Below are 14,447 nucleotides of genomic sequence, written 5' to 3'. Positions count from 1 at the left end.
GGTTAAGATTCCACCCTTCCAATGCAGGGCCAAGGTTTGATTCCTGGCTGGGGAAGTAAGATCCCACATGTCACAGGGCATGGCCAAAAATCAAAAAAAAAAAAAAAAAAAATTATTGGCTTAAAAAAATCTTTTTAAAAATAAAAAGTGCTTCCAGCTTGGCTAAAGGAGATATCACCAGCTTTGACATTCAGCTCTGGAGCCAAGCGCCTTGGTGTTCTGAGCCTCATTGTCTTCAGTCTGTCACACGGAGAGTCTGTCCTGCAGGGGAGCGGTGAGGGCCAAGGGGCGCAGGATCTATGGGGCAGCGAGCTCAGTGCACACAGATGCCCTTCCTGTCTCTGCTGAGATACAGAACCTCCGGTTGAGCACGGGCCAGCCCCCCAAGGCCTGCTGACCCAGAAAGAAGGTTCAGACTGAGTGTGGGAACTTGCAAAGCAGAGAACGGAGTTTGGATCATTCTGCCCACCTCCCCACCCCCACAGACTTCTCCGAAGCTTAAAGAGGGTTCAGCCAAGAGCCTGAGCTGATAAAGGTCTGGCTATTTTTTTAATCCCCTTAAAGTGGCTGGTTAGTACTAATTAGGTGCGGACACAACACTTCCAGTGACAGGTCCCGAGGGCTCCTCTCATCCTCAGAGTGAAATCTCACCTGCCTTTCACACCCTCCCCCACCCCAGGGACCTACAGAGAAGAGGCTAGAGATCCAAACTGGCTTTTGTCAGGAAAGCTTTGCTGACGCTTTCCCCACACTCATGATGCTATAATTTGCTGAAGTCACTCACGCCAGCTTCTCAAGTGCTGAGCCCTCAACGCTAACCCCCTGAGATGGCAGGAGACAGTCCTACAGGAGCAAACAGCCTTTAGCGGGGCAGGAGGGGCGGTGAAACAGCTCAGCATCACCTTGGTCCAGCAAGCCTGGGGCTTCAGAGTCTGATAAACCAAGTTCAAATCTGCTCTGACACTCCTGCGTCAAGTCACCTCCCCGAGCCTCAGTCTCCCCAGCAATAAAATGGGGCGAATGACAGCAGCTGGCTCCAGCACTGCATTGTCTAACCAGTCATGTTCTCCCACAGCAGTCATGTATGGATGTGAGAGTTGGGCCATAAAGAAGGCTGAACGCCGAAGAATTGATAACTTTTGTGCTGTGATGTTGGAGAAGACTCTTGAGAGTCCCTTGGACTGCAAGGAGGTCAAACCAGTCAGTCCTAAAGGAAATCAATCCTGAATATTCATTAGAAGGACTGATGCTGAAGCTGAAGCTCCTTTGGCCACGTGGTGCAAAGATCTGACTCATTGGAAAAGACCCTGATGCTGGGAAAGACTGAAGGCAGGAGGAGAAGGGGACGACAGAGGATGAGACGGTTGGACGGCATCACTGACTCCATGGACATGAGTTTGAGCAAGCTCTGGGAGATGGTGAAGGACAGAGAAGCCTGGCATGTTGTAATCCATGGGGTCGCGAAGAGGCAGACATGACTGAGGCAACTGAACAACAGCAACCAGTCATGTAAACACATGTCCATGAGTGAAGGAAGGGAGGGAGGGAAAAATAAATAAATGTTTAAAGGAGTCAATATTTGCTGCTTCTTAAGAACTATCATGGTCAGTGTCCTGGGAAAATTTAAAACATTGTTGGCTTTCTTTACTTTATAGTTTAGTGTTGTTTTTATTCTGGATTACATACACAGGCACCATAATAGTTTCAAGGCTTCATTTTAAAGGTCCTAATCTGATCCCAGGTGGCTCAGTGGTAAAGGATCTGCCTACGAAGGCAGGAGACACAGCTTCAATCCCTGGGTCAGGAAGATCCCCTGGAGGAGGAAATGGCAACTCACTCAAGTGTTCTTGCCTGGAGAATCCCATGGACAGTGGAGCCTGCTGGGCTACAGTCCACAGGGTTGCAAAGAGTCAGACACGACTTACTGACTGAGCACCAGCATATGGATCTGATCCCGTCTGCCTTGTCAGTCTGCGGTGAGGATGATTGGAGAGTATTCCTGGAAAGCCCTGTGCACACAGGAAGCACGCAAAGAAGTCCACTACTGGGCTTCCCTGGTGGTCCAGTGGCTGAGACTCTGAGCTCCCAATGCAGGGGGGCCAGGTTCAATCCCAGGTCAGGGAACTAGATCCCACATGCCTCAATTAAGAGTTTGCATGCTACAACTAAAGATCCTGAGTGCCACAACTGAGATCCAGCACAGCCAGATAAATAAAGTAAATATTTTTAAAAAATCCACTATCACCATTATCACATCTTTGGAAAAGAGAGTGTGAGAGAATTTCCATCAAAAGGTAGTGGGTTGAACACAGGCAGTTGCTGCTGCTGTGTGTCCGACTCTGTGCGACCCCAAAGACGACAGCCCATCAGGCTCCACCTTCCCTGGGATTCTCCAGGCAAGAACACTGGAGTGGGTTGCCATTTCCTTCTCCAATGTATGAAAGTGAAAAGTGAAAAGTGAAAGTGAAGTCGCTCAGTCTTCGACTTAGCGGCCCCGTGGACTGCAGCCTACCAGGCTCCTCTGTCCATGGTCCTCTTTTCCCAAACTTCATTAAAGTGACAGTAAAGGGGTTCTGAAAGTGAGTGAAAGTCGCTCAGTCATGTCTGACTCTTCACAGCCCCATGGACTATTCTCCAGGCCAGAACAAGCCTTTCTCTTTCCAGGAGATGTTCCCAACCCAGGGACTGAATTCAGGTCTCCCACATTGCAGGCGGATTCTTTACCAGCTGAGCTATGAGGGAAGCTTTATTTTGGGGGCTTCAAAATCACTGCAGATGGTGGCTGCAGCCATGAAATTAAAAGATGCTTGCTCCTTGGAAGAAAAGTTATGACCAACCTAGACAGCATATTAAAAAGCAGGGACATTGCTTTGCTGACAAAGGTCTGTCTAGTCAAAGCTATGGTTTTTCCAATGGATGAGAGAGTTGGACTATAAAGAAAGCTGAGTGCTGAAGAATTGATGCTTTTGAACTGTGGTGTTGGAGAAGACTCTTGAGAGTCCCTTGGACTGCAAGGAGATCAATCCAGTCCATCCTATAGGAAATCAGTCCTGAATATTCATTGGAAGGACTGATACTGAAGCTGAAACTCCAATCCTTTGGACACCTGACACGAAGAACTGACTCATTGGAAAAGACCCTGATGCTGGGAAAGATTGAAGGTGGGAGAAGAAGGGGACAACAGAGGATAAGATAGTTGGATGGCATCACCGACTCAATGGACATGAGGTTGAGCAAGCTCCACGAGTTGGTGAGGGACAGGGAGGCCTGGCGTGCTGCAGTCCATGAATTCGCAAAGAGTCGGATGGGGCTGAGCGACTGAACTGAACTGAACTGAACTGAAAGGGGTTTTTCTCAGGCTTCCCACATGGCGCTGGTGGTAAAGAATCTGCCTGCCAATGCAGGAGATATAAGAGACGTGGGTTTGATCCCTGGGTCTCTAAGATCCCCTGGAGGAGGGCATGGCAACCCACTTCAGTATTCTTGCCTGGAGAATCCCATGGACAGAGGAGCCTGGTGGGCTATAGTTTACAGGTCTGCAAAGAGTTGAACACGACTGAACACACATGCACAAGGAGGTTTTTCAAAAGCACATGAAACTGTCCAAATAAGTGGGAGAGGAGAGAAAAACACAACCTTGGAAACCAGCAAACGGGATGAGTGATGACAGTCCCAGGAGACTAAGCTGGTGGTGGAGAAGCAGAGTCCCCTGCCTCCAGCCCAAACCTCAGTAACGGGCAACCTGGGGCCTCAGGAAGAGGGTGGAGGACAATGAAACATGAGGACTGGTTGAATGTCTGTCTGAGAAGCTGCTAGACACATTCCAGATACCATCTATACTCCCTGTAGCCAAGTGACTGCCCTCCCCACAGCCCACCAAAGGGGGCAGATCAATTCTCTGGAGAGGGAGAAATAGAAGGTATCTGTCTTGGGGACACCAGGAACAGCAAGAAGACAATATGCAAGTTTCATCCCATAGTTTGAAACCCTCAGCCTCTTCTCAACTAGATCTTTAAAATGACGGTTGTTGTTGTTTAATTGCTAAGTCGTGTCTGACCCTTTTGCAATGCTATGAACTGTAGCCTGCCAGACTCCTCTGTCCATGGGATTTTCCAGGCAAGAATACTGGAGTGAGTTATCATTTCCTCCTCCAGGGGATCTTCCTAACCCAGGGATCAAACCCATGTCTCCTGCATCTCCTGCAATGGCAGGTAGGTTTTTACTGCTGAGCCACCAGGAAAGCCCCAAAATGATAGTAGACAGATCTTTACCCTTCAAGCAGAAGACTGTACAAGACTTCTCTGAAGAATTTCACTAGCCCAAGAAAAAAGGCTGAAAGATACACTAGGAGTCACCCAACGGAGCAGCCCAGCCTCACCAGCAAGCTCCTCCTGCAAACACGAAGCTGCCATCAGTTTTTTGGTGCCCATGTGTTAGAGCATCCCAGATGAAGGGACAGTCAATGAATCAGCAGGCATTGGAAGAAAGTCACTAACAAGACAAACATAAATTAAAACAAATAAGTAAGAAATATGCCTATTGGAGATAACAGGGGCCTACATGTGGAGAAGTACCCTCTAAGAAAAGGAACGTGTATGGAAAAAGAATGTGATAAGAAAGAAACATTCAGGAAACAGAACAAGTTCTTGGAAACTTTTTTTTGGAATGATAGTAGTAACTGAAAACTCAATGGAGGATTTATAAGATAAAGCTGAGGTAACTGCTTAGAAAATAAAAAAGACAAGAGAAAGAGATGAAAATTATATTAAAAAAAATCTGAGAATTCCGGTATAGAAATAAGAAAACATCTAGAAAAAGCAGAACAGAGAATACAAAGAAAAAGAAATCATTAAGGACATAATTCAAAAAAATTTCCCAGAATGTAAGGACAGGAATTAAGGACTATGAGGATCCACTCAAGTCTCCAGCACAATGAGTAAAAACAGACCCACACCAAATCCAATCATAAACAGGGAGATAAAGATTAAAAACAACAACAACAACAACAAAAAAACACTTTCAGAGAAGCAGGAAGGAAGAAATTTAAAAAAAAAAAAAAAAAAAAAAAGGTCACATACAAAGGATCAAGAATAAGAATGACTTTTATCTTCCCAAAAATGAAACTGAATCTCAAAGTTAATGAAGCAATGCCTTAAAAATTTGGAAAGAGAATTATTTCTTGCTTAAAAATGTAAACCCAGTTAAACTATCTCTTGGGATTCCCTTTTGGCTCAGATGGCAAAGAATCTGTCTGTGATACAAGGGACCTGGATTCGATCCCTGGGTTGGGAAGATCTCCTAGAGAAGGAAATGGCAACCCCCTCCAGTGTTCTTGCCCAGAGTATTGTCTATGGACAGAGGAGCCTGAGGTTGCAAAGAGTTGGACATGACTGAGTAACTAACACTTTCACTTCACTTTCACAGTGAGTGAGTAAAGTCGCTAAGTTGTGTCTGACTCTTTGCGACCCCATGGACTGTAGCCTAAACAGGTTCTTCTGTCCATGAATACTGGACAAGAATACTGGAGTGGGTTGCCATTTCCTTCTCCAGGAGATCTTCCCGATCCAGGGACTGAACCCAGGTCTCCCGCATTGTAGGCAGAAGCTTTACCATCTGAGCCACCAGGGAAGATCCAAGGGCAGGACTTAGGGAGGGAGAGCCCTGAGGTGAGGTGGAGCTGAGGGTGTATCCGCTACTGGTCACCAGAGGGTATCTATTGACATTGACAAGTTGCTCAGTCTTGCCGACTCTTTGCGACCCTATGGACTGTAACCTACCAGGCTCCTCTGTCCATGGGATTTTCCAGGCAAGAGTATTGGAGAGGGTTGCCATTTCCTTCTCTAGGAAGGTGTCCAGGGCAGGTCAAAAGACTCCAGTAGCAATCACTTCCAAAAAGAAGCTATAAATAGGATCTTGAACACATATCTTATATTGTAAGACACATTATAAGATTAGCACATTTAGAAGGAGAATTTGTGGTAGAATTAGTGATTAAGTACACAGATACCCAAGTTGGGGAAAAAAAAGGCAATTACTAACTCCAGGGGAAAGAATAATTTGTACAGGAAAAGGCATCACAAGACTGTGCAGAGCTCAGTTGTGAATGGCATCTTCACAGTCATGATAATGTCAACTCTGAATATAGCTTTCATCAAAGTCAATATAAAACTACATTGGGAGCTTATGTGATGGGGCATGGTTGTGTGTGTGTTGGGAGGAGGCCGGAGGACAAAGCAAGGGGGTGATTGAGTGAAATGCTCATGTTCCATGATGAAAAGTCAATAAGTAATGCCTAAAACTGAGGGAGAAATTTAAAATATGAGTAATATGTTCAAGTCTCTTAGAGATTACAGTGTTAAACATCCAAAATTCAGTTAAGAGTTGCTAATGGTTATCCCTGGAGAAGGGGAAATTAGAGAAGCAACCAAGGAGTGATGTTTTTCTTAACAAGCCTCGAGGAATTGTCTAAATCATCTTCATCTGCACCTTCAATAAAAACGAAAGCTAAAAGTGTGAAAAAGGAGTAAGGAATCCCTTTAGGTGTATAATACTCTGGCAGCATGCAGAACAGTGCATACGAAATGTTACTATTTGTGGGGAAAACTTGGGAAGAGAGAAATGGATGCGTATCTTCAGACATGTGCAGAAAATATCTCTAGGAGAGTACCTAAGAATATCTAATAAACTAGAATAATAACCCCACGGTTATCTCTGGGGAGGCAGACTAGGAGTCTTGAGCACAAGGGTTGAAAGGGAGAATGGTCAGCTTTTGAATTTGAATCCATCATCTCTCCAAAAACAAACAAAAAAAACATTGGGAAATGTAAAAAGTAAATACGATATCATTTACACATACACATATATATGACATATTTTAAATGCTGACTTCTCTCAATGTCTCCTCCCCACTGGGGCCTGGCTTCCTCTGGGGAGGGGCTTGTGAATGAATTATGTCTTAGAAATCCCCTCCCTTATTCCCAACTCCCCTGTTACTATTCTCAGCCAGAATGCTCCACCCTCCCCTTTCCCCTCTTAGTGAGTCATCAAGGCTTTGGTAACTCCCCACCCCTCTTGGACAACCCACCCCATCCATCCTGGCCCTGGTCAGCGCTTTTCTTTTTTTAAAAAGAGTTTTTAATTAAAAAAAAATTTTTTTGGGGGGGCCGGGCTGAGCAGCATACAGGATCTCAGTTCCCTGGCTAGGGAATCGAACCTGTACTCCCTGCAGTAGAAGCATGGAGTCTTCATCACTGGACCACCAGGGAGGCCCCTGGTTCTTTTCTTTCAACAACTCTGAGAGTTAACTGAGCAGTTACTCCATACCAGGCACCAGCAAATATGCCAGAGATTCCATGATGAGCAGGGAGACAAGCATGGTGTTTGTGGGTTTCATGGAGTTTAGGGGGCCTCGGGAACTTAAGAGTCCACACGACTCAAGATTCCACGCGACTCTTTTAAACATTTTAAACATTTCGTGTTCAGTGAATGCGTTCTCCACTCCTTCCCAATCCTATCTCTTCACACGCCATCCTGTTTCACAAAGGACTTGAAGAGGAGGACATAGCTACTGACTTAATGCCTCCAACAAAATAGAAAGTTCAGTGTGATCCCAGCCAAGTGACTGGATAGCCTGGGACAGCAACATTCAACAACAGAGTCACAAACCGGGCCCATGCATTCCTTCACAAAAACCAAATTCCCACTTTATAAAGAAAAAAGAAAGATTTTTCCTAAGCTTTTATTTTTTTCTCCTTGATTTTTTTTTTTTTTTTTTTGGAGATGTTTTTCACTGGAGTCTGTCATCACTCATTTGCCAGAAAGCACCAGGTAAAGCCAAAACAAATGTATACATAGCAGCTATTGATTAACCTTTAATCTAAAAAGAGCTTATCTCTCATGGATCTGTGTGCTTATGGATGGCATTTTTCTCTTCAGGTTTAAAATTTCTAGGTAACTTTATATTTCACTATATAATTGTGTGTTAAAATACAGAGCCTAAGAGGAACAAAATGTATTTGCCCTGGGAGTCCCTGTATGGAGTATAACATTGCCCCATGTACGGGAAGTGGTCTAGGGAGGCAAAAGTTATCACAACACAAAAATATTCTTCAAAGAGTCAAGTATTTGGGAAACCAGATCCCACTAAAGCATCTTTCTCTAGACTGCATCACTGCTGTCCTCTAATTCAAAGGCTTCACCTTGCCAGCTATTGGGTGTCAACATCCATCGTCTCAATACAAACACAAAACAAAACGGCAGCTCTGCAAAACTGCCTGTTTCCTGGAAGGCGCAGTGTCACATGTTGGTGACGTTCAAAAGGCACCAAAAATGTCAGATCACTTCACAACCAAACATTAGGGAGTCATCAGGAAAGATAACCCAACAAGGACTTTGAGAGACTGTGCTAAATACCAAAGAAGTCAAAGCCCTTGGCAACAGTGGTGATTTCTCCAATAAGTCTGTACAAAATTATCTTCTTATCCCATGCTGCAGAAATCAAGCATGGCATGAAGAATGGTGTCTTATGCTCTTTCATGGTTCTGTTCAAAAAAAGTTAAGGAAAAAACACCCAACTCTGTATTAATTTTATACTCTTTCTAAGAATTAGCACATCTAGTTGCAATAACCACAAAATTCCTATTGCATGTAAAATAAATAAGCCTGTGTTCATAATTTCCAATGTCATTTTTTAAGCCCATCAAAGTCTCTTCCCCTTAATCTACATGCCCATTTTAAGTAAATCTTTTATGGAACCAATTATTTTCAGATAGTCATAACCTCCTTCATTTCATGCCATCCAGCTCAGTTAGTATATGAAAAGTTATATAGACAAACGTTAATGGTGATGGTCCCTGGTGATAGAATTATGGGTGCTAGTACATTCTCTTTTTGCTTAATATATGTTTCAATTTTTATAGAATAGAATATATAAGATAGAAGTTTTTTGTTGCACTTAGTCACTCAATCATGCCCAACTCTTTGCAACCCTTTAGATTGCAGTTCGCCAGGCAATTCTGTCCATAGGATTTTTTTTTTCAGGCAAGAATACTGGAGTGGGTTGCCACTTTCTTCTCCAGGGGATCTTTCCAAACCAGAGATAGAAATCACATCTCCTGTGTCTCCTGCATTGCAGGCAGATTCTTTCCTGTGGAGCTATCAGGGAAACCCTAAGTTTCTTAAAGTTACACATATAAATTTTAAGAGCACTATGGCAATGTTCACCTGTCATTCCCTCTTCCCCTTTTCATTCTGGTATTCAGACTAAATGTGCTTAGTAAGAGCCCCCTTAGCTTCCCTGTTGGCTCAGTGGTAAAGAATCTGCCTGCCAATGCAGGAGATGTCAGTTCGATCTCTGGGTCAGGAAGATCCCCTGGAGAAGGAAATGGCAACCCCCTCCAGTGTTCTTGCCTGGGAATCCCATGGACAGAGGAGCCTGGCAAGGTACAGTCCATGGGGTTGCAAAAGGGTCAGACACGACTTAGCAGCTAAACAACAACAAAAGAGCTCCCTCAGCTCCAGAAAAGAACTAGGAATAGTCCAATCCAATCATAAATGTTCCAGTTCTCTTTGCCAATGATTGGTTTAGAGGTGTGCATGTGATCAAGACATAACAGACGTAGGGATGCCTGCTGATGAGTTTCTGGAAAAGTTTTTCTTCTCTCATAAAAGCGAGATGTGGGGAAAAAACCTAACCCTTCACTTCCTTCATGCTTTTGGATATTATAACATGAGGATGTGATGTCTGGAGCTATGGTTGCCATCTTGTGATGATGAGGAAGCAGCCAAGAAAATCCCAAGAAAGTCTGTTGTTGAGCTGTTAAATTGAGCCTGAAATCATCAACATCCAGACTACTTGTTATATGAGGTAATAAATTCCTGTTGTTTAAGCCATTTTTATTGATTGCTATGCTTCTTGTAACCAAAAGCACCCCAAGTTATATGAACACTGTAACTCTGTGATGTTCAGCTTTCCAAAGAGGTGTGTGAACCACCATCGTATACTCTTCCATCAAGAGACACTACAAAGGATTTTTTTTTTTTTTTCCACAAAAGCACATACCTAACTCCAAGAGTCATCACTTTATAACCTAGGATTATATCTCCCGCAATCTTCTTTGCAAGGCTCCATATTCTGGTCTTTGGACATGATGGTAGTACCCATCTGGAGTGGTCCAGTTTGAATCATACCTGTGTGGCGTGGCTAACCCTGTCAGTAATTTGGGGAACTTCTACCTGAGCCCCTTTACCTTGAGGTGGGGAGTAATATGTCCTAGGTACACCTGGCCTCAGGAGCTTGCAGAACTGGGCTCCTTTCAATTCTCAACAGAACATTCTTGGAGGAAGCTATTCCAGGGTCAAGTGCAGGAGCCAGGCAGTAAACTCAAACACGTGGACCAGGCCAGGGAACTGAAGAACTCATATGTCCTTTTGAGGGGTTGACAGGTGGGATCACATGTTGCCAGATGTTCCAATACTTTCAAAATAACCTAGAAATTGGGCTTTTTGTGTACAAACTCCACATTTTTAAAAGTTGGCAGCTAATTAAAGTATCCTTAAAACTCCATGTGGACCAAAAACCAAACTTATCTGAGGGCTGGATCCAGCCTACCAGCTGCCGGCTCACCACCTCTAGGCTCTTCACACCTAAAAATCACATAACAACTGTGCACAGCTTTAAAACTGCCAAAGCTCTTTCCTGTTGCCCTTTTGCAAGTGTAAGGACAGAAGGACTCCTGTATCTGAAGGCCAGATCCATTTATAGGAGGAGGTATTCCATTTATGGGAGGAGGCATGAGAGAACTTTCTAGAACTATTTCCCATCTTGGTCTGGGTGGTGATTACAACTGTAGGCATGTAAAAATTAATTTTGGACTGGACACTGAATTTGTGTACTTTTTGCATTCTCCTGTATGTATGTTCTACCGCAGTAGAAGTTATTAATGATAGTAATAATAATACTACATAAATGTGGAGGTAATACGCAAAGGTCTTCAGTGTAGGAAAGCCTGTTTTACCATCTGTACAACACGCTGCAAGATGGATTCTCTCACTCCCTTTTCACAGATGAGGAAACTGAGGCTGTAGAGGAAAAGACATTTGCACAGGATCCCACAGGATGTGACAGCTGGCTGCAAATTCAGATCTGGTTGGCTCAGCGCCAGGGCCATTCCCCACCCGCTTCCCTTCCAAGGTGACAGCAGCCTGCCATCTTCCAGATGGCTGGTCCACCCAGGCCTTGGGCAACCAGGGGTCAGCGAGCCCATGCCTGTATTTGCCCAAGCTATCTCCCCTCCCTCCTCTCCCGGGCTGCACACACATCTGTTCTGCTTGTTTTTTACCTTTTTCAGTCACAGCCCTTCTGTTACCCAGCTCCGCCTGCCAAACCCCACATTCTTGGCGAGAACTGCAGGCAGGCAGGACAGGAGGGGCCTGGTGAGTGACTATAAGCAGCCCAGGTGGGCTCCCTGGAGGAGGAGGAGCTCTGTGCCTCTGCAGGCGGCTTACCTTGCAGCATGCTCCGGTAGGCCGTGTCGGCGATGGCGTAGATGTGGGGTGGCATCTCGTGCCGCTTCTTGCCCTTGTACATCTCAATGATCTTCTCTGAGTAGATGGGCAGCTGCTTGTAGGGGTTCACCACCACGCAGAAGAGGCCCGAGTACGTCTACGAAAGAGAGAACCGAGCTTACTTCAGGAACCCGGCAGGGACAGAGCTCTGACATCCAGTCTGTGACCACCCACCACAGCTTGCATGGTCTGAGCGCCACTGTGTGCATTTTCTCACTTCATTCTCATAGGAGCAGCTTTGAATATATGCACTCAGAGTCCCATTTTAGAGATGGGGAAACTGAGGCTTGGGGCTTCACAGATGGCGCCAGTGGTAAAGAATCCAATACAGGAGACACAGAAGACACCAGTTCAATCCCAGGTCAGAAAGATTCCCTGGAGGAGGAAACGGCAACCCACTCCAGTATTCTTGCCTGGAGAATCCCATGGGCAGAGGAGTCTGGTGGGCTACAGTCCATGTGGTCACAAAGAGACATGACTGAGCAGCTGAGCACACACACAAACTAAGGCTCAGTGTCCCGGTGGGAATCTCTGGCATCATTGACTCCACGTACAGGGGAGAGGAGCAAACGGTGAGCTTGGATTTCTAGGACACTGTTTATAACTGTGGTTTTAAATAGTGCTGGGTTCAGACCCTTAGGCCACTCCCAACCACTGTCACTTCATCTCCCTGAGCCTCACAGGCTTAAATAACACCTACACTTTCTTGAGCACCTACTATGCACCAGCCACTAAGCTAAGTACTTCACAGGCATCTTCTTTAATCCTCTCATTCAGCCTCCTACAGGGATACTATAATTTCCCCATGGCCCATTTGACAGATGAGGAAACTGAGGCTCAGTGAAGTTCTCACCAAGTCACGCAGCTGCTGGGAAATTGAGAACTAAAATCAGGACTTCACCCAGAGCTCATACTCTCCTCGACCATGAAAAAGGACAGAGTCCCTCATCTGTAAAGTGGGGATAAACACAACTGTCTTTAAATAGGAATGGTACTTAACACATTACAACACATTACATTCATGGATGAACTCTGAAAACATTACACTGAATGAAAGAAGTCAGACACAGAAGGTCATGTATCACACGGTTCCGCTTATCTGAAATGTCCAGAACAGGCAAATCCATAGAGACAGAAAATAGGTCTCTGGTTTCCAGGGAGTGGAGAGACGGGGGAATGGGAGTGACTGCTAGTTGGAATGGGTTTCTTTGGGGGTCTATAAGAATGTTCTGGAACTAGATAGCAGTTGGGAGTAAGACTACTCTGCAAATGTATTAATGCCACTTGTTTCCTTCAAACTGATTAATATCGTGAATTGGTTATACTGGATTTTATCACAATTAAAAAAGATTGGCAGTTCCTGGGGGTCCAGTGGCTAGGACCTTCCACTGCTGGGGGCCTGGATTTAATCCCTGGTCCAGGAATTAAAATCCAGCAAACTGCACAGCAAGGCCAAAAAAATTAATTAGTTTAAAAAAAAATCATCCTGCCCTACCAAGTGCAGAGGAACGTCTGAAAATGATCAGAACAAGGAAGGGGCATGAAGATGCTCGCACGCCCCACCGTTATGTGGGCGGGGGAGGCGTGCTCCTGGTATACTGCTATTCTTTACTGTACTCTGGCCTTTCCCACGCGCTGAGCTCAGAGCCCAGGAGACAGGCGCCAACCTGTCCCAGAGGAACTGCTTTCCCAAACGATAACATCAGTGCTGCCCAAGGCTCTGGTGGGCGAGACGAAGCATGTCTTCCCTCCAACTCCCCCAGATGTGACTGAAGGAGGAGGAGCAGAAAGTCCACCCCTGGGTCACACTCACAGCCCCGCAAACACTGGGGAGGTTCAGCGCCTCGATCAAAGCCACCCAGCACTGAGCCCCACTCGGCCCGTGTGAGGCGTGGGCACTGTCCATCAGCTGTGGGCCTATTCCTGTCCTACAGAAACAACTGGTCATCCGTTCATTCAATCGCTCATTCATTCATGCATTCCACGTGTGAGGCTCTGGGGTTATAGTGCAAGACAAAACACACAGGGACCTGCCCACAAAGGGATTTCAGTCACGGCAGCAGCTGGTTGGTGAGTGAGGGACTCCCTCCAGAGCCCCATCTGCTAAGGCGCGATGATGGTGAGAGTTGATCTGGGGTGAGGGGAAAATGCTCTTTCTGAAAAGGAACAGGACTGGGGGTGGGGGAGGTGAGAGGGAGGCAGTAATCTCCCAGGTTCCCACAAGTCCTATCTAAACATCCATCAGCCACTTATCAAGCACCGACTGTATACCAGGCCTGTGTTAGATGCTGGAAACAAATAAATCGATGATCATTCCTGCTCTCAAAAAGCCCCCTTCAAAAAGGAGACGAGGACGTTCAAAATAACATCATAAGAACAATCCCTGTGGATTATGGGAGCAAGGAAGAGAGGGCCCCAGCCCACGAGGAGGGGGCAGTGCTCAGAGAAACTCCAGCAGGGGGTACTCCCTGCACTGAGACTTAAGAGATAAGGTGCTAACAAGTTCAGGGACACAGTAGGTGCTCACTAAATGCCTGCTAAATGAATGCCTGAGGGGTCAGGTAATTATAAAGCTTCCCTGGAGCAGGGGCAGCGCTGCCTTCATCTCTGTGACCCAGGGCCTGGCACTGGGCTGCACACAGCAGGTGCTCAGTAGACATTCGTTGAACACGTGGTAAAGCTGTTCCAGCTGTGTGTTTCCTGTTCCTCTGCGTCCTGGTCCGCAGCTCAGGGCCTCCATGGAGTAAGAGCCCAAGAATGGTTGGTCGTTTGAACGAAGGTCAACCATGCCCTTCCTCCTCTTTAGGCCTGAACTCCACCTCCAGCTCTTCCCAGGCTGTGCCCACTGCCACTGTCCTTTTTAGAATGCGTCATTTACAACC

At 45.7% G+C, this 14,447-nt stretch overlaps 1 protein-coding gene across 3 annotated transcripts in view; it reads right to left on the bottom strand.

Moving 5' to 3' along the window:
• MYH11 (myosin heavy chain 11) overlaps window positions 1–14,447 on the bottom strand; it is a 127,431-nt gene that overhangs the window by 89,013 nt on the left and 23,971 nt on the right. For all 3 annotated transcript variants that reach the window (XM_027527198.1, XM_027527196.1, XM_027527197.1), the window contains exon 3: window positions 11,506–11,662. In XM_027527198.1, coding sequence (XP_027382999.1) covers window positions 11,506–11,662 — 157 coding nt within the window. The remainder of the gene's footprint in view (window positions 1–11,505; window positions 11,663–14,447) is intronic.

Source organism: Bos indicus x Bos taurus, chromosome 25 (assembly GCF_003369695.1).
Source record: "Bos indicus x Bos taurus breed Angus x Brahman F1 hybrid chromosome 25, Bos_hybrid_MaternalHap_v2.0, whole genome shotgun sequence".
Taxonomy (NCBI): domain Eukaryota; kingdom Metazoa; phylum Chordata; class Mammalia; order Artiodactyla; family Bovidae; genus Bos; species Bos indicus x Bos taurus.
This window is presented reverse-complemented; position numbering and strand designations above follow the sequence as displayed.